This window comes from Aquila chrysaetos, chromosome 17, assembly GCF_900496995.4.
Source record: "Aquila chrysaetos chrysaetos chromosome 17, bAquChr1.4, whole genome shotgun sequence".
In the NCBI taxonomy this organism is placed as follows: Eukaryota; Metazoa; Chordata; class Aves; order Accipitriformes; family Accipitridae; genus Aquila; species Aquila chrysaetos.
Genome location: NC_044020.1, coordinates 28,588,349 through 28,608,398, shown reverse-complemented (window position 1 = coordinate 28,608,398; position 20,050 = coordinate 28,588,349). Strand labels below are relative to the sequence as shown.

General features: G+C 38.4%; 1 protein-coding gene across 1 annotated transcript in view; it reads right to left on the bottom strand.

Annotated features, from left to right (window-relative positions):
- The window catches only part of EFCAB6 (EF-hand calcium binding domain 6), a 113,289-nt gene that overhangs the window by 76,509 nt on the left and 16,730 nt on the right, over positions 1 to 20,050 (bottom strand). Inside the window, 5 exon segments of the mRNA XM_030041432.1 lie at positions 2,795 to 2,943; positions 4,638 to 4,766; positions 7,929 to 7,969; positions 8,054 to 8,136; positions 17,185 to 17,321. Coding sequence (XP_029897292.1) covers positions 2,795 to 2,943; positions 4,638 to 4,766; positions 7,929 to 7,969; positions 8,054 to 8,136; positions 17,185 to 17,321 — 539 coding nt within the window.

Below are 20,050 nucleotides of genomic sequence, written 5' to 3'. Positions count from 1 at the left end.
AAGTACAACAGAGCGTACTTCCAAAAGAATTGACCGGTTAGAGCTGTAACAACATGGATACCTGGTAACGTCATGTGATACATCAGCTCATAGACATCCTTTACAAAATACTACCCAGTGAGAAATTTTTAACCATCAGTGCCTTAGCATCTGATACTTCTATGCAAATCATAAGTTAAAGAAAGGAAGCATGAGGGTAACACAAAAAGTTTAGAACTACCTCTGCTGCTGAAAACTGTCCTTGTGTTTTTAACTAATATCTTCACCGAAGTCCTGGGCAACTGAGCACAATGATTTACCTCATATCACAAATAAAAGTCACAATTAGAAATCCTGGCAGCCACCAGAAAAGAGTCTTGGAAGTTAGGCCCTCCATTGGCAAAGCCTTCATACTGGTCATGTATGATTTGCTCCCAACTGTCAAGAAGAATAACCTTCACTCACACCCCTCAACCTGTGAAGGGACACAATCCACTGCAAACCTCCAAAACACAACCAAAATATTTCTTACGTGGGAATGCTGAAATACTGTGAAATTAATTCCTTCAGTTTATGCAACTTTATATATAATCTCAAGTTCACGATGTTTTACTTCCGAGTGAAAGAATTTTCAAGAGTAGAAGTGATGGAATTCAGGGAATTCAGGACTCAGATGAGTGATGTCCTTTGAATGAATTACACCTCAATGGTCTGCCTCTGATGTATTTGAACTTGCTGCAGTGGGGACATATACTGAGAGATATGTGTGTGGGTAATCCGGTCCTAAACCAGTCAAGGATTAAATCCTAGCCGAAGTCTAAGGCAAAACTGCATCAACTTCAATGGGCCCTGAATTTTATATCAGGAGCCCATGAGATGTAAATATCTCAAACAACCATAAAATGCTGTCATGTATTATTTCTTATAAACAGCTCCCTGGCACATCTCATGTCATATTATTTAAATAGAATCTTAAAAACCTTGAAATCATGTCCCTTGCCCATCAATTACTATTACATTTATTATCAGCTACAATGAAGTTACTTCATTATTAGAATTAGATGATTATGAGGAACTTTTGCTCTTGTTCCATTCATCTGGTGGATCTTTTGAATTACATTATCTGAGAAATATCACCTAAGAGATATGGCATACATAGGCTTGAACATTTCTGTTTACAGCATCATTAAAATGTCACTATATTTTTCAAATGCTAGAGAAAGCTCCAGTGGAAGAATACATGCAGAAATCTTTCCATTATGCAACTGCTCTTAAGAGCAAGATTTACTTTAAGATTTAAACTAGCAAGTGACATGAATTGAAAAAAAACTATAATAGCAATTTTTTTACAAAGTAATAGTTGATCATTGTTATATCACACTGTGAATGACTAGAAGCAAATCAGATTTATCTGCTGAATGCACAAAGCAATATGGTTACTGCAGATGACTCTCATACAGCACCTGCTGCTGTAAAATGTGTATCTGCACTGAGGTCTTTACAGCTAACTAGTGCATGTAAAGAAAAAAATAACTGATTATTTACATGGATGATTATAGTCTTCCAACAATTTAAACAGATAAACTATAAATTGTGGAAACATTAAGCAGTAATGCATGATCTGGTTACTGACCTCCTCACACGGTATGATTTGGATGCCTTGTCCTGTTGTTGAAAGCTTCAGTAATATTTGGAGTAAAAATGCTGTGTAAGAGTTAAGTTGTTCTTCCTTTCTCTTTGACTGGCCATATGCCCTTGGCACTGTTGCCAACAAGTATAAAGTATATTCTGGCAGTTTTTTTCTCACAGTTTTTGGTTTCTGAGTACAAAAGATTAATCATGAGAGATTCTGGTCTAGATTTAACCAAAAGCCACAAAAACATCCATTCTTGTGATATTTTGTCTTTAAAAAGGAAATATGAGTTTAGGAAGTTAGTTAGCATAAGCTAAAGTGATCATGTCCAGGAAATCATATTTTGGAAAATGTCCTGTGGCCTAAACTCTGCTGAGATCATTGAAGCTGGGCTGGAAAGTGTTTTCTATCCACTTATCTTCTGTACACTATACTGCCCACAAGATGATTTGAGTTTTAGTCATAATACTACAAAGATGCCTGGTTAAAGTAAAATAGTACATTGACTTGAATCCAGTAGTTGGCATGATTTCTCAACCTTCACAGCAGTTTTAATAAAAATATTTACAATGTCAAAGCCTAGCTTCAAAAGATTTTTGCCTCATTTTAGTTTAAATTCAGATTTCCAGGTATGAAATTGCTTTACTGTGCAGCACAGAAGTGTCCCTTCAGTTACCTTTTTCAGTGACTGACAATGAGCAGTATAGAGTGAAAGCTTTCAGCATTAGTTCATTCATTGACTTCAGTTTTGCTTCTTCCAGTTCTTTTCCTTGCCAAACCAGCATATACAAAAGGACAGGCTTGCAGAGTCACACTATCACCATGCAAATATGGTGCCAACAGTTGTGAAGCTGCTCTTCCAGCAAATTCACACCATCCCATATCACTAGTCATTTGAATGCAAGACAGCAACGCTCCCTTTAGGAAATTAAATACAAATTTGTGAGCAAATAGAAGTAAGAAAGCAGTAACTTAGAGCTTCTACTCCATTAAACTTATGTACCTTACTGCAAAAAGCTTGGTTTTATACCCACCTACATCAGCTTTTACATACTGTGCCATACATACTGCAATACAGGCACAAGTAAGATGAATTAATAATGGTAGTCACAAAAAGCAATAATAAAGTTATAAGGCAGCAGTGCTAAAAAATGTCCCCTAAGAAAATAACATGATTCTTACCTATTCATTAGCTCTTGAAAAGTTTCATTTGGCAAAGGAAATATAAAGCCATTTATGACTGACTTAAAGTAATCCAAAGACACAAATCCACTCCAACTGACATCAATTGCTCTGAAGGCTTTTTCAATGTCCTGATAGGCTGAACACAGCTGTAATGAATACAATTTATAGTGTTTTGTTCAGAAAAGTCAAGTTCATGAAGCTTTTAAAACAATAATGCATTTTTTACAAGACCTTTTCAAATGTTATTCTCTGTGAACTGATCAAATAGGTTACCCTGGCATGCTCTGACCGTCAGATGTTTAATTAATAAGCTCACTACAAAACAGTATTCCCAATCACACACTCTCAAATGACAAGTCAGACAAGTTTCTCAAATAATAACTCTGCCTCAAAATTCAGAGCTAAAAATACTTGGTGGATCAGCCTGCTTGATAACACCTGTCTTAACATAACTTTAAAACCATCCACTGCATAACCTAGTATCAAGGTTTCCTTTATTAAAATGGGTCGTTAGCACAATGAATACTGGAAGATGTTAGAAGACATGCAATAGTTAACATAGCTGTTGTATAAACACATCACTCATTTCTTTGCTTTTTTTTTTTTTTTAATTCATGGGCTGTTGCAAAGGAGCTATGTGGATGTGTTTTTGCTTATGGGACTTGTAAAATGCCTGAAAGTTGACTTACTGCAGATTTTGATAAGGCTCATGAAACAATAGGAAGACTGGTTTGTTTTTCTGAAATGTTAGCTCACACTGGGTTGTTGAATACTGCCAGCATCCCCGAGGCTTTTCTCCCCCCGCCATTTTTTGACAAGTACCCCATCTGCTTCTAAGCTGATTATTGTTCATTCAAAACTGCCGAAAACACAGTGTAAAGATAATGTATAGAGAGACTTTAGAAAGCCCAAAATAAACATCAAGGACTGGGCAGGATTCTAAGGTGAGATGTACTGTGCTTCCAATCCAGGCCTTGAACTCCATATCAAAGATATACAAGATGAAAAGGGGTCAAGATGTTGAATATCCCTGCAGCCTTGTTTGTCCCTCCTCCCCTGTCTTTTGAAGGCTGAGAAAGCACAGTTACAGGTCTGTGTAATTGAGTTTGTGGTAGAATATGCAGTCTCGATGCACAGTATCAGCTTCTCTTTTCTTAGAGAGTCAGGATTTTCATTACATGAAGGCACAAGAGCGAGTGTTGGAAAATTTTGTTTCTTTTCACCTTCCCATAAAGCAGGTGGAATACAGTTACTAAGTTCCACCATCACACTCCCCAATCCTCTTCAGTTAAGATCACATCTAAGGGCATGAGGAGAGGTCATTTGCCATGTCTATTCCAGCTCCACTCTCTATTGTAAGCTTGCCACCACATATCAAAAAAAATGTGTTTCTGCAGCAGCACCTATCCACTAATAATTTATTTCATGCAGGTCAGAAAATAATTGTCAGACAACGATAACTAGTCATTACTCAGTGTAAGTCATTACTTACTTTGATCTGACAGAGCGATCTAGCAATTCTCATTAGGAAACACCTTAGCCATGAAGCTTCGATGCACTCTCATTTTGGTTTAGCCTAAGGAATTTGTAGTTCTAATACATACATTTTTAAGGCTGTGAATCTAATAAGCAAGACTGGATTACACAAAATAAAACTGAACTGCTGCTTCTGCTATCTGGCTTTAAAAGCAAACAAGAAACCCTGTGCATGGAATTTGTTCATAAAAGAAGTTGGTATAATTAACTGGCCTCAAAGCTTGGCAATTTTCTTTTCTTGTGATGCCTGGCTCAGCTTCTCCACCTGTCAAAGTATTCCGAAGTATTAATGGCACTCCCGTACCTTTTCTCTAAATGCCCTCTTAGTGCTCTCCAGGCTGCACTCTGTCACAACGCACCCAGCTGGTGAAGGCTGTAGGAAAAGTTTTGCTGGTGAAGACTGGGGAAGAAGTTTATTCTGATTCTGTTCCTTCTATTTTCTGGAAGATTAGTGCTGTTAAGAAAACTGATTTAGCAAAGTCCACAGCTTTGTCAGCTTCAAAGAAATAAAGCCATCAAAAACTCTTAAAGGCTGTTTGGATAAATCTTTAAGTACAAAAAGACTAAACCAAACCTAAAATACAAACTTTCTTGTATTTTCCTGTATTTCAAACTTGATCAGTAGTTTAAAATTATGCTAACTAATCTGTGCATTTGTTGTAGTAGTTTTTCATTTCATATTTCTTTTAAAACATAATTCACATAACTTACAAACTTAACAGGTATCTTTATTACATTTAATATTAGAAGGTACTACTAGAAACTAGCTCCCTCTCTTTGTCAGTATGTTTTCAGAATGATCCACTGCCAAAAATATTTTTTCAGGAAATGGAAGACAGTGTCCTTATAGGCCTTTGATAATAAGCATGCCTATTGACCTCAAAAAGGCTCTTCTCTTTTCCATTTCCTTCACATAGCCCTGTCCACTGGCCCATCTTAGCTCCCACAGTCCTTGGAAGAGCTTCCAGTTACTGCAAGTCAAACAGCCCTCCTCAATGATCCCCCATCAAAAAAAACCAAACATCAAACCCAAACCAATTCTGTGGAATATTTATTACAGCTGGGCTGAGCAGGTCATTTTGTGATGGTGGTTTGTTGTATACTGCTCTACTTAATGCTCTGTTGGCATGTACACTCTTTGGGATAACGATTCTGCTATGGATGTGTTATACTTGATTCAGAGCATGGCAGCAACCCCTGTGACAGACAAGACACAGGCATTTTGAGAACCTTATGCACAAAGAGTATGTGCACCAAACTCTTTCAAAAGTTATTCCAGTGGGGCTACACAGGAAACAAAATGCTGCTCCATATGGAAAAGGATACTCATTTGCTTAGGGCATGCTCTCCCCTGTTCCCTCTGCCTGCTCAGTGGCCTCCTGAACACGGGTTTGCCTTCCTGTTTACATAAAGCTATACTTTTTATTACTTAAACTTTTTAAAATTATTTGTGTGAATGCTCAATTCCATTTAGAACTGCCCTGTTTCAATTTAGTTATGATTGGCTACTAATAATTATTAAACAGATAGCACTCAGTTTTGCACCTCAGAAATGCACCAGAGGTTCCCACTAATTTATCTGGATGATTTTAAAATCTATTTGTAGACCAACGTTGATCAGTAATTTTTTTATATCTACTTTACATGGACAAGGCTCCACTTCTCAAAGTGGGTGGGTGAAAGAGATGGAACTGAGAATCGGAGGGCAGGAGGTGAATGCAAGACACTGTCAGTACAGCAGGGCTGCAGGAACCACAAGCAAGGTCTCCAAATGACTGAGGCATTCTATGGGGAATGAGTAGAATGAGTGGGGAGGTTGTGTCCCAGGCCCCATTAACTACATGGGTTAATTACGAGGGTTAATCATGCACAATGCTAGGTACAGCATGTACTAGGAAGGAGGAGGAGCCTTAATTTGTAAGATTATTTCTCCACAACTTCAGTACCCCACACAGGAGAAAAACCCTCTATTTTTGGTAGTTATATTTACTTCTAGTAATGGTTTCAAAACAATCTTTGATAGTACTGCACAAACTTACAAACCTCTATATAGATACACCATGGCTGTGTAAAATGGTGAGAAGAAAAGTATTATTAAAATACTAGATGTTCTGACTTCATGATTTCAAAAGAGTTCAGCTTCTTCTGATCCTACTAAAGCCAATGTGAACTGTTGGTATTCAGGGCTTTTGAACGTCAGGCCATATATTCAAAATTGGTTCAAAAATAATTCCTACCACCCAAGGGAAGACTTTTTGTCAGGAAGAGGATAATCATAATTCAGGCTTCTGGACTGCTGGCTTCTCTTTTTCTAGACCAGGATAGAATTTTTTTTTAATTCTAGAATTGTCTTCATGAAGTGCTAAATTTTGAGTAGTAGAAACGAAAGAGACAATGTTGGAAGCTAATGCTCTTTAGCCTGCAAAGTACAGGTAAGTCTTTACTGGCTTTCTTCAGCAAAGGTAAGTTTAAATGCTTCTTTTTGAATAAAAATAAATGAAAAAATAATTAGCAGTTAAACTCACTCTCATGAAAAATCCTATTGCCAAAATATCATATGTGTACATATGTGATGGAGAAAATACCTTGTTAAATACACTAAATTAAATTTCAAGATATGCAAACAGATTTACATTATTTTAAAATGTCCTGGAAGGGCCTTTCTCACTATCTTCTTAAACTCATATCTCCATAGATCCTCACGTTCACATTACAGGTAAATCTAGCAGATTTTTGCTGCATAACCTCTCAAGCACAACCTTTTTTATCCACTTACAGGGCTAAATCTCTTCACTGCCTCCATTCATCCAACAACTGAATTACTGAAACACACTTTTTCTGTCTTTGAGGAAAACAACCATATCCTGCTCTTATCAATGACTCTTCCTTCCCTAGACAACAAACATAAGCTAATGCCTCCATTTTAAGGGTCTCCACAGCCCCCGTCCTCCATTCAATTGCCTTTCACTCAGGAACGACCCCTTGTGCCACCTTGGACTGTCTGGTTCTTGCAATTTCAAACAAATACATATTTTTATCTACTCTTATGGTGACCTTTATATTTGAGAGAACCTGCCTATACACATTCACAAACTGACTTAATTACTGACCATCAATCCTTCTTAAACATCCTTCTCTGAGTTGATGCCTACAAAGACATTCCCAACACTCCAATAAGTTAAGTTGCTGTTATGCTTGAAACTACTCCTGTCAGGCTGACAAAAAATGTCTTACTGTCACCTTGACCTCCCCAAGCTGTCCAAGTTCACCATTTTGTCACTGTCTTAGCATGTAAGTTCTTTGTTACAAAGATTACCTGCAAAATTCAGTATGATCGAATACTGGATGAAAACTGAGGTTCCCAAGTGCTACAAGATTCCAAGCTGTAGTAACAAATTCTTTATCTGGAGTTTATGAGCTTGTAATGGTGATTTTATTTTTTGGCCCATGTAATGTCATCCTTTGATTTTAAAGGCAGTTTTCACACACAGTTGGTAGAATTTCCCAGGCCAAAGGAACCTGGCTTTCTTTTCCTCCCTGTCCTAGCTGTGTCTGTGAGAATCAGAGGCTACCAATGTCCTACAAAATTGCAAACCAGATCCGTCAAGGCCAACAGAAATACTTCTATTGATATAACTGGAAAGAGGAAAAGTACCCAAGTTTCCACTCCTTTTCTGAGCACATACCTGGAACTTCATTTTCTGTGCTTTTTTCTTTAGCTGTCTGTACTTATGCCAAAATTCTTTAGAAATTCTTTATAATCCATCACATTAGAATCTCTAGCACAGTAACAGTTCCACAGCCTAGAGAAAAAGCCATTTTTCAGAGAACACAGCTATTCTAGATCATACTTGTAGTGAATTGAAGAAATAGGAAATTTATGAAGTCTTTAGAAACACAATATGTAAACAATTGTGAAAAACAAATAGGCAGCGAATTACTTTTTTCTACCTTCCCACTACATTTTTCTCCGGTCTCTTTCCTCTACCCAAGATTGTCTATAGTATACGAGTTGTCTGCCTAATATAATTTAAATCCTACATACAGTGCCATTTTCTTGGCCATCTACATCAACATGAATTTGAATATATCCGCACAAGGATATTTCTCTTCTAATAATATGTTATAATATTCTTAAACAAATTCCAGTTTAACTTATAAGTCATACCCAAACTCTGTAGCAAGTTGTCTGAATTTTATAGCAGGCTGGAAAATTTGCAGCAGCTTCATCTGAATTAAAAAGGAACCTCACTTTGCAGTTAGGACTCATTTCCACATGGTATTAACTTCTACAGCTTGGAAATTAATCTTTGATTACAAGCATTTATTTTCTAGGTATTTCCCCTGATTGACAGTGAAGTTGTTAATACTGTATACACTTGCCATCCTCAGATTGCATCCAAATGCTTGGAAAAAACGAGCATTTTTCACCTTTCAGAACAACAGTTTGTTAGAGAATCCAGGACCAGTTTATCACAAGTCACTGTGGGATTTATCTCCAATCCCCTTCAGAAAACAATGCTGTGACTCATGCTCAGGTTTTATCTTCCTAATCATGAAACCTAGAAAGATGTACTTTTTAAAATGAAAATTAAAATTCTGCTGCATAAAGAGGATCCATAAAGTCTAAAGCTAAAATGGTACCATTAGAACATCTTGTGTATGCCAGGCAACTAAGTTTCTCTCAACTTCCTTTGCATTTAGCCCCATAATTAGTCTCTAAATACAACAAAACTTGTGCTTGATTAAAGCATGTCTGACAAGAATGCATCTAGTTAGTCCTTATGAATTTGTTCCAAGGACTCAGAAGAATTGATTGCCTTATTTTTTCATTTGAATTTGTCTATCTAGTGAAGCTACTACACCATATAATGTAGTCACCTCTTAAACTCCTTTTTCAAAGGCTAAACAGATTGTCTGCTAACAATAAGCTCTAAAGCATCCACACCATCCCTTGAATCATGATTGTGGCTTTTTTGTTTTTCTTTTTTTCCTACAGTTTTCCAACATCCTGGGAATGACAGTACCTGATGTGAAGCTGTGTTCTGTTTTTTACTTTGAGAATATATGAAAACAAAAGTCCTATTTCTGCTCAGAACTTTTTCCAGACGTGTTTGGAACATTAACCCTGTCGGACGGCCACGTAGTAGAAGCCAAGATATTATGAAAAAAAGACAAATACCACCCATTTATAACCCACCACTTGCATTAACATGGGGGTGAGAGAGGGTCAAATTCAACTTGCGATTTATGGGACCATGTAGGTGACAAAGAGAAGAGAACCTAGTTAGCCATTCGGCAAATTCCATTTGGAACAAGAAGAGAGCTGCACTGTAACATACCCTGTTCTCCTCTCTATTCTTTGGGTTGTATGGCAAAGTGTGAAGGAGTGATTAACTGCTAAGATCGTCATAATTCCACCACTTTTGTGGTCTAGTGAAAGACAGGAATTCCCGATCGCAATATTAAATTTACTTAATAAACTTGGGAAGCCATTGACTTGCCTCTTGCCTTGATTTCCCATTTGTAAAAATTGAATTATAATCCTGCCCAACCCATGGGGCTATCCTGGTTATCACAATAAACCATACACCTGTGGTATATGCATAATTCATGGAGGACTTCACTTCTTTCCCCCAGCAATTCCCCCACATCCTATTTCCCCTCAAGCCTTCTCTTTGTGTCTTACTAGAGGGCGAGGATTATCTGTGAATTTATTTTCAAGGAAATTTTAAAGGGATTAAGATTATGTTAGCTGCGAGTTGTACATATGGAAATACAGAATGAATATACAGACAGTACTCTGACATATGTGAAGCGCAGTAGAAACATACATAATAAAATGGATAGATTTGGTTCCACTTTGAACAAACTTTTCATGCATACATTAAAAATAAAAGGAATACTTCAAAAACATTTGTGTGATTGGATTATTTGGGGATTGACAGTTCTATTTTATGAAAACGCCGTGAGAAAAATCAGGTTAATAGTAAATCTCAGCATCAGTCATGATACTTTGGCACATTTTCGGAGTGTCTGAAATTCTCCTATGTTTACAGCTCAGTTTTTGAACTATGAAAAAAACCCCAGCCTACAACAAAAACCAGATACATGCACAAGTTACCATGGCCTTACTACAGAACAGGAACACTCTTCAGTCATTATCCTACATTAGTGACAGTTTTCAGCAACCCATGGGGTACTCTGTTTTCTGTCACATGAAAACACTTGCATTCCTTCCCCTAGGAACTTTCTACTGTTACTCTTGGGCAATTTCTGCTGTTTTGAACAAAATGGCTTATTATGGATCTGCATATATCAAGGCTGGAAAGTCAATCCCATTTAATAAACAAATAGAAATACAGAACTAATTACTGGTTCAAAACTGTGCTTCTGCCCGCTGTTCTTTACACTCCAGCTTCTTACGCAGGATCCCCATGAATAGGCAAGGATCACCATTGTGCTTTGCACACCATTAACCACATGCTTGCAGAAGGGGCAGGATACAATCTGGATATGTAATGAATGGAGATTGAGTCGGTCTTTGCAGCAGCCATTAAAATTGGGCCAGACCCTGTTTTCTTTATTAAAAAAAATCAATAGGAGACTTGCTATTGCCTTCATCTGGGCATATGAAGAGAACACAAATTACGTAGCATCATTCTTGATTCATCTATGTTAATATGCCTTAAGAAACCCAAATTATTGGTCCTAATCATCACAATGATTAATTTGCTTTCGTAAATTTATTGTCCAAGGAATGTATTCCCAAAGACTAGCTTTAAACACTGGCAGCAGTCTCTTCTACCCTTCTTGATGGAGGGAAGGAGGAGAACAAGTACTACCACAGGGTGATTCAGAAATCCTAAACTATAGTCCTCACCTGCTTGCTCTCTGGATATGCTAATATCTTTTCACTTACTAGAAAGGGCAACAAGCCTCAGGTATTTTAAGTTAGCCTTTGGATTGCCTTGCCCTTCCTGTCATTTAATGATTTCCCTATTTATGTCTGTGACTTCCCTATCTATATTCAGATTATAATCTGAAAAAAAAAAATTCCAGTACGTGCTTATGTTCTATACCTGCTTAAATTTGATCACTGTTTCCTCTCTACACCCAGGATGGAAGGACTGGATTGAAACCAGTTGAAAACAATGAAAATATGTTCATTACATTCAAAGGGCTCTGGATCCGATCCTCTCTAAAGCCCTGTCCTTGCAAACACACAGTCTTTCAGAGCACATGGATCCCAACTACATTAACTTTACCACTAGTTCTGGCTCTGGCTGAAGCATCCCGTCTTGTGCAGCCATAATATTCTTGAATCAGTGCCATGAATATAGCTGGACTACCCAGATCCACAATGGAAAATCTTTGCACAAGTTTTGCTTAAAAGCTCCAAGACTAGCACATTTCTTAGTGCTGATAAGACTATTACAGGAACAAGCCTATAAGATCTTATGGATCTTATAAGAAAGATGGGGACAGACTTTTTAGTAGGGCCTGTAGCAACACAACAAGGGGTAATGCTTTTAAATTAAAGGAGGGTAGATTCAGACTAGCTATAAGAAAGAAAATTTTTACGATGAGGGTGGTGAAACACTGGAACAAGTTGCCCACGGAGGCTGTAGATGCCCCATCCCTGGAAACATTCAAGGTCAGGTTGGACGGGGCTCTGAGCAACCTGATCTAGTTGAAGATGCCCCTGATCATTGCAGGGGGGGTTGAACGAGATGACCTTTAAAGGTTCCTTTGAACTCAAACCATTCTATGATTCTAAGCACAAGAAAGCCAAGTATTGTTCTAGACATTTTAAAATCTGGGTTTACTTTTAATTTCAGTATATCTTCCTTAAGAAACACTTCATCTGAAATTATTTTTTAGTTTGTAATTTCCAAAAAACTGAAGCTGACAATGCACATTTAATAAGCATAGAAATGGGTTCTGGTTTCCTAAGTATCAAAATATGCTAATTATAAGTGCAACTATTCATTATTTTCCCGCTTTCTATTTTTACACACATACAAATACCTCCTAATTGTTAAAATTGAAAAACAAACAAATGTACCCATTATACTTTTTATGAATCCAGCCCACTGTTCAAGGAAAAGAAATCATTCTTTACACAAAGATTTGCTCTGAAATTGCTGCCAAAGAAAATAACCTTGAGTTATTTGCTGCATAACTGCCACATGAGTACATTAAAGGTGCCTAGGGACAGCTTCGTCTTGAGCATGTGACTTTTAAGAAAAAGCTTTTAAGTTCAATATTTAAAAATTGCTGCCATATCCCTTTTCTTTCTCTGATTTTTAAATTAAATCCAGTTATCACATATAGGAAGAAGTCAGATAGATGGCTTTTGTTTCTATGTTTTCAGTCATTTATCTAACAGTGAAGGTTTGTATTGCCTGGCTGCAATGAATTCAGGATGTCATTGGGATGTTAAGGAAATAGGTATAGATGTATTTCATGGGTGGTTTTTCCCACAAAACTGGAGAATGTAGCCCTGGTATGAAATCTAAATAACTTTCCTGACCATTAGGACTAGATGATCAAGACTGCCCAACTGTGAAAACCTAAAAGCTGAAGTCCTGGGATCTGGTCTTAAGGAGAGTTATATTTTTCACATAATCAAGTAAATCTTTAGATGGGAGGTCCATCCAAAAAGGGTTTACTTCTTCCTAGCAGAGACTGGGTTTCAGAAATGTTAGCCTTCTGGGGGTTTTTTCCGAAAATTTTTAATATCCTTTTGGTGAGGTAATACAATTGCTCTGTCTCTCTGGAGTTGGACTGGCCTATCTGAAAGAAATGCTATGAGCACAAACAGGGCTCTCTGGCAGAGTTTGTGCATCCAGGACACATCTCTGAAAATGAGTATTTTCCCCTAACTACATAGTAAGTGTCCCCAGCCCAAAAGATCTGTCTGGGCAGTGCCTTATGTCAGGATCTTGACAGAAAAAGCCCTTTTAATAATTACAGGACTGGTCCAAAGTCCATTAAAGTTAATTGAGAGTCTCGACCACTGTGTCCCAGAACAACCATAACAGGACTATGGGAAAAAAATATTTGTTAATCAATCCAAGGCAAATATTCAGCAGGCTCTGGCTTGAATCAGAAACAGCTGCAGAGTCCAAAAGCAGAAATCATTTCAGGAGACCACACTGTGAAGAGACAGCAGAAAGAAAAGTGGCAGCAAAACTTGGTCCAAAGAACAACATTGGGTGGTTGGTTGTTTTTCAAGATCAATGCAGAGAGAAGCATTTTAAGTGGATTATATTATACTGTAATTCTAAACTAGAAACCTGAAGGACAGCAGGAGCCCAGGCCCTATCAAATAAGATGCATTTTCTCTAAAAGTCACAGCCGCAGGTCCATGCTATGAAAGATATACTGTCCAGAGAAATGTGATAGACAGTCATATCAAAGAAACGTAGCCTAGCAGCTAAGCACTGAGCACCCAATGCCCTAGAACATCCCTGGACCCACAGCTTTGAAGCAAAGGCTCTTTAGATATGTAGAAATCTCACCAGGAACCTCAAAAAGAGAAGAAAATTTCTTTCTGATGAAACCACCATTTTAGGCTGCTGGGTTTGGAATACAACACTCCAATCTTTTGCCCAAGGAAGGGAGCTGCGTGGGAATAAAGGGGGATAGATATATCTAAACAGTCTAAAAAGACTGTTAGCATTTACTTTGCCTGCCTGCTTATCTGCCCTTGACATGTTAAAAAAAAACACCTAAGAAGCCCAGGGACTATTGATTTTTGTCAAGGAATTTGATGGATGGTGATTTTGAGAACCTAAACATTCCATGGGAGACCCATTTTAGTCAAATTTTTTGCTGTTCACTTTGGATTTTTCCAGTTTCTCGGCCATTATCACTACTGTCAGCAGTGCAGATTTTTGGAGCAGTCAAGTGACTTGATAAGGTTCCCAACGTGCAAAAAAAAGTATTGTGCTTGCCCAGTCTATCAGGAATTCAGAGGGAAGCATGGACATACTTGAAATAGCAAGGACATATAGACTCAAATTTCTTGGGTTGCCCATGCCTCCCCAACCAGCTACGATATAGACAAAATAAACCCAGTCATTATGACCCAAGTCATTCACATGGACAACATTATTTTAGGGCATGATGACTACAGGATGTATAGTTTTTGTACATTGATATACATGCAGACAGAGGAGCAGAGTATACACGTTTGTTTTATGTTGTCCTTGAGATTTAACTGGATCAGTGCAAAATTACGAGCACAGAAGTGAATTTGGCCCATGATTTTAACCACACTTTCAAAATAAAAACATTTGGTTCCTTTGACTAGGGCATTAACATCCTTCCTTAAATGTATTATTAACATTAATTATCTTGCAACTTGTGCTTTGAGAAAAGAATACACTTTCAGTTGCTTTAAGGTTCATCCATAATAAGATATTCAGGTATAATTTGGGTATATTTAAACATTCTCAAATTTAATAGGCTTCTTCAAAAGTCATTTGTGTGATATTCCATCAGTAAGAAAATAAATGTTACATTTAATCTCTGTATTATTTCTGATATTCTGTTGTTTCATCCAGAGGTGACTTGTAACCCTTACTTTTGTTTGTTAAGCTTCAGAAGCTTTTCTGATAAAATTTCATCATTTTAGAGCTTTAAACCCCCTAAACAAAAATTTGTGTTCTTTTTTATTATTCAGCACTTATGAGATGTAGTAACATTTTTATAGATTTATTACCTTTCAGATTGCAATGCCAAACACAAGGTTTATTGTCAAATAAAGTATCATTTTGTTTTTTGATTGCCTGCTTTAGAAGAGTATTGCTTCTGTTCTATAATTGCCTGTACCAAATTATTTAATTGGGTTTGTTGATATCTAATTCTGGAAAGTATCCCAACCAGAAAAAAATACACAAAATGAAATAGCGTAGCCAGGCAATATGAACTGACAAAAATTATTTTGGAAGATGTTCACAATGAAAAAAGTATCCAAATAAAAAAATCCAAACAAAAATCCTCAAGCTATAAAGTACCATCCTAATTTGCTTCATTTTCTTTTAAGTCCCTGTCCAGCAAAGAATATCTCCAGTGGTATTTCCTGATGGATTTCATAGACTCCAAAATCCACAGAAAGTCATTCAAAATCAGAAGACACCAAGCATTCTTTGGAAACAGAGCATGTAACATCAGATTCATGTTGGTTTAAGGCAGTTTGTAGCTGATCTCCCTGCGTGTCATTGGCATCAATTCACAGGCATTGTCATCACTTGATCTCTTTCAATATTTCCATCACGGTGCCTTATAAGCACAATTTTACAGCAGCCTGTTGGCAAGGATACTAAGCAAGTATTCCACGTGCTCTTTGGGAATGCACTCTCTTACCCCATCATGCTCGGGCCATCCTTCTTCCTGCCGGTCCTGCTGCCGTCAAAGCTCCGGGTACTTCCCATCCCCACGTCCCTGCTCTGAGAGAGCGGGCTCTGCTACAGCTTCTGTCAGGGCAAACTAGTAGGGGCGCTGGATCCATCATATCTGAAACACATATGGACTCCCAATAGTAACACTTAGCCATTGCTCTGCCATTGATGAATGGAGCAATCTAGTTTCCAAACGCTACACAAATATTAATCAAGGCTCACATCATACCTCTGAGGTAAATAAGCGTTTTTCCCTCATGTAGCTGTGCAACCCACAGCCCTAAAAGGGTAAGTGTTTCTTCTGAGGCTGCTGGTGAACCAACTGCCCGGCCTAGATGACTGGGTCACTGAATCAAGCTGTTCCTTGCTTTCTGGCTTCACCTTACCTGGGGGCGGCCTCTGAGTTTCCATTTCATCATATCACTTCACATGAAAAGCACGCTAAGGTGAGAAGAAGCAGACCATAGTACCCATGATACAACATTTCCCTTTTCACTGCCTCAAGCCGCACAGGATGTGAAGATGTGCCACAGTACCATTTTATTTCAAACAGCAGCATTCTTCTGCCCCATGGTCAAAAAAACCAGTCACATTCAAACTACCTGCAGGAATTCAGCAGAAGCACAAAACAGCTGATCGGAGCTTTTGTCTTTCTTAAAGGCAAGATTCCACTAGTCATCTGGCTATCAGGATCTTTTTTCCAGTGAGACGCAACGGCTCTTGGCTTTCTCCACTCACTGGTCTCAGCAGGAGTGGGAAGACACCTTCTCATTCAGAAGCCAACAATTTCAATTCAGCTGTGAAAGGGAGGGGTTCCTGCCTCCTGTAGATAAGTCCTGCACACACACATTGCCCTCTTGATACATTGGTTCTGCTAAATAATATTTAAAAAATGTCTTATGTATACCCTATGTAAGCCAAAGGAACTGAAGAGGACAAACAAAAGGCTGTCCTAACACCTTATAAGCAGAGTAAGGAAATTCTTTCCTCTCTCCACTACTTCTTCCTCTGGAAAAGCCTCTGGGGTTCTCAGTATCTCTTCTATTCAGCTTTCAGAGTGGAGCAGGCACCAGCATCTCCATTCAGATTCCTCAGCCCTGTCCTGGTCTGAGACCAAGAACATCCACCCCCAATGTCACTCCATGAGACTGCAGGCAAGAGCAGTCCCACATTGTCCCTCTAGTATCTTAACCCCCATCCTGAAAATCAAGGTGATTGGGATGAATTCTGATGCAGGACTCATCCCTTTGGAATGAATTACCAACATATTTATCCTTGCCTACTATTGCATGCATTTAGTCAGAGAAAGGCTGAAGGCTGCAACTTGCATACAGAAGATAAAGTGGCAAATTAGCCTGCTGCAAGCAGCCTCCAGCCACTGTCATTCAGAAGATCATATTATTAGTCTCACAGAAAAATCACAGCTGTTTCTTTACTTACTTTTCAAATTCTGAGTCCTTCATCCTAAAACAGGCAATCTCAAGAACTTGCCTTAATGTGTGCCTCTGTGTCCACCCTGCACAGCTGTAGTTAAAAAGTCTGCAGCACCTGATAATGTTTTTCACATTCTTTGCAATCTACAAATTACAGGTGATTTCAATGAACAAGAAACCAATACTGACACAAATGCAAGCACTGGAAAGCTTTGCTAAGGTATAATACAAAATGCCATTTTATACCTATTTTGATAATACAGGACAACCTTCCCTGGCACAGCAGAAAATTTTACAATAACGCTCCATGAGAAATGAATATTTTGCATTTACTCAGGTCTAAGGCAATTTCCTCTTCAAATGGCACTAGTAAACTTCAAAACTCTTTTAGGCAAAGCAATGAATTTCAGATATGATTCATATATTTTAAACAGTAGGCAGAGGATGATCTTCCTTCAATGACTGAAACCCAGAGATTTGCTGGAAACCAAATATCAAAGATCAAGGCAGGTATACATTTCGTAAGTATCAGTGAACTCCAGAATATCAGTGAATTATTTGTTCTACATATACCAAAGCACTCTTTTTTTTCCCCTTCACTTCAAAAATTACCAAAATCAAGAAGATTTAGGGGTTGAAAAAAATGTATACATGGGACAAACTGACAGATATATTAACATTCTAGCAATTGCAACTGTCTTCTCCAAGTCTGTTAAAAGTCTCAGCAACCTCGAACTTAAAGTAAGCTTACAAACTGAAAACTGACAATAAAAGTAGTATTGACAGCTTCCATGCTTACTCTGTTCTGTGTTGAATTGTTCAGCTTACAAGAATAAAACTTTGTTTAAAAATATCACTCTTTTTAACTGCTATTTCTGAAAATGCAACTGGGGAGCTGAGTCAGGCTGTGTTCTTTCTGGCTCACATAATAGCAGCAATAATAAAGATTCTGCCACTGCTCCTTACTCAGTCATTCGAATGCAGCTGCCTGAGACAGAATTAAGTCCAGCTCAGTTGCATATGCTCTGTAGCACTACCAGGAGTAAGAAGGAGAAAAGTCCTTGGAGGGAATCCTGATGATAGTGAAGTCAGTACTTCAGTGGAACCAAGATTTCATATCTTCTTTGTTTTCACCAAAAGAGTCGAGATTCCAGGTCCAGTACTCCCACTGCAGATCATTTATGCAGAATGAATAGGCCTATTTGTGGCTATAACCATCCACTGATGTAAGCAAAGTTGCCCAAAGTAAGTAGCTATGAATCAGGCAGATTTGACTACTCCTTGGCAACTCTGCCTGGCAAAAAAGGGTGGAAGAGGATAAAGCTTTTTATCTGGCTAAAGACATGAAGAAGGAAAACTAGTTTTTATTCACTAAAAAAAAAAAGCGTTTTCCTATGGTGATAGATATCTAAAACAACAAGGGAAATTCAAATTCAAAGAAAGGATTAGACTTCACCAGAGCAGGCTAGGATTTCTCTTCCTTGCCATGATCAGCAAAACATTTCCACCACAACTCCAAGCTTTTCATGGAGAAAGAAACACAGCAATCTTGATTCATTTCTGCCTGTAATCAGATTGAACTGAAAAGTATTATTTAATGAGTGAAGCACAGGTTTGGATACTGTGGTGCCTGGCACTGGTGGTACATTTTTCTGCCAGCTTGATATGACCATTTGTCCGTACAGGTTAGATAAGCTACGTACCAACCAGTTTATGCTACCAGAATCTTTCAGCAAAGACACTAGAAGCAATGTTCCTGTTTGTTCCCGGGAGTATTAGTGCTATCACAGCACTTTTAGCAACCACAGGACCTTGCCATAGTGTCTTTGGCATAACGCGCTCTGTTGTCACTGACACATGCCAGCTGGCTGTTGCTCCCCACCCCAGCAGTGACTGCGTTTCAGCAGCATTTATGCATGTAAAGCACTTGGGGATCCCTTGGGAAGAAGGAAGACAATGACTATTTTAAATATTTTCTTATACTTCAGAAGCACAAAGGATATCCATTGAAAACACATCCTCTACAGACATCGCAACAGAAGGAACTTCCAGACCCTCCCTTACACAGACTGCAGCTTACTGTGAGACAATTTCATGCCACAAATGACTGAAGTTCATTTTGCTACCCTCCCAAGTATTGCCAATCACTGTTTATCAAGGCATTTTTCTCAGCGATTGTGTCCCCCATGGATCTGGGCTTGTAAGGTGCCACCTGCGTCATGTGTTGCTTCCCTCTCCCAGCCTTTATGGAACTTGCTTGGTGGCTCAGGGTATTTGGCAAGGGTGGGAAGAAGATCTGGAAAGGGGCTTTCATGCGTTCCCATTACCCCAAACTCCTGAATTCTGCCTACAATCACATATACCTTCTTTCTGATGTTGAATGAGTCTGAAAGAGGTTTTAGGGAATCCCTGAGACTAGCAGGCCCCTAGCATTATAGTTAGAAGAATTGTGCTTTGCAGAGGGGGCAGCTGGCTGGATGGGGAGGAGGAGAAGTTCTGCACAGATGCACCATGATGGCTTGCCTACCTAGGGGAATATGCATGGAGGAGACTGGGACAGACCCAGTGTTTCTTCTGCAGGAACAAAAGCTGCTTGCCCTTGACATGAGTATCAGAAGAAATATCTGTGTTCAAACTTGTGGTTGCTGCCCCTCATTAAAGCCGTACAGTCACCCTAATAAACAACATATGGGAAATCTGGGGTTATTATTTGCCAAGAAAGCAAAAATAGCAAAATTTTAATGGCAGCATTAAGAAATATGCTGCAAGGAATAAGTTGGGGACAGAGTGGTAAAACATGCTGCCTTCTTCCATTTTTGTGAAAATGTGTCAAAAATGCATAAATTAGTAAAGAAAAACCCGTACTATAACAC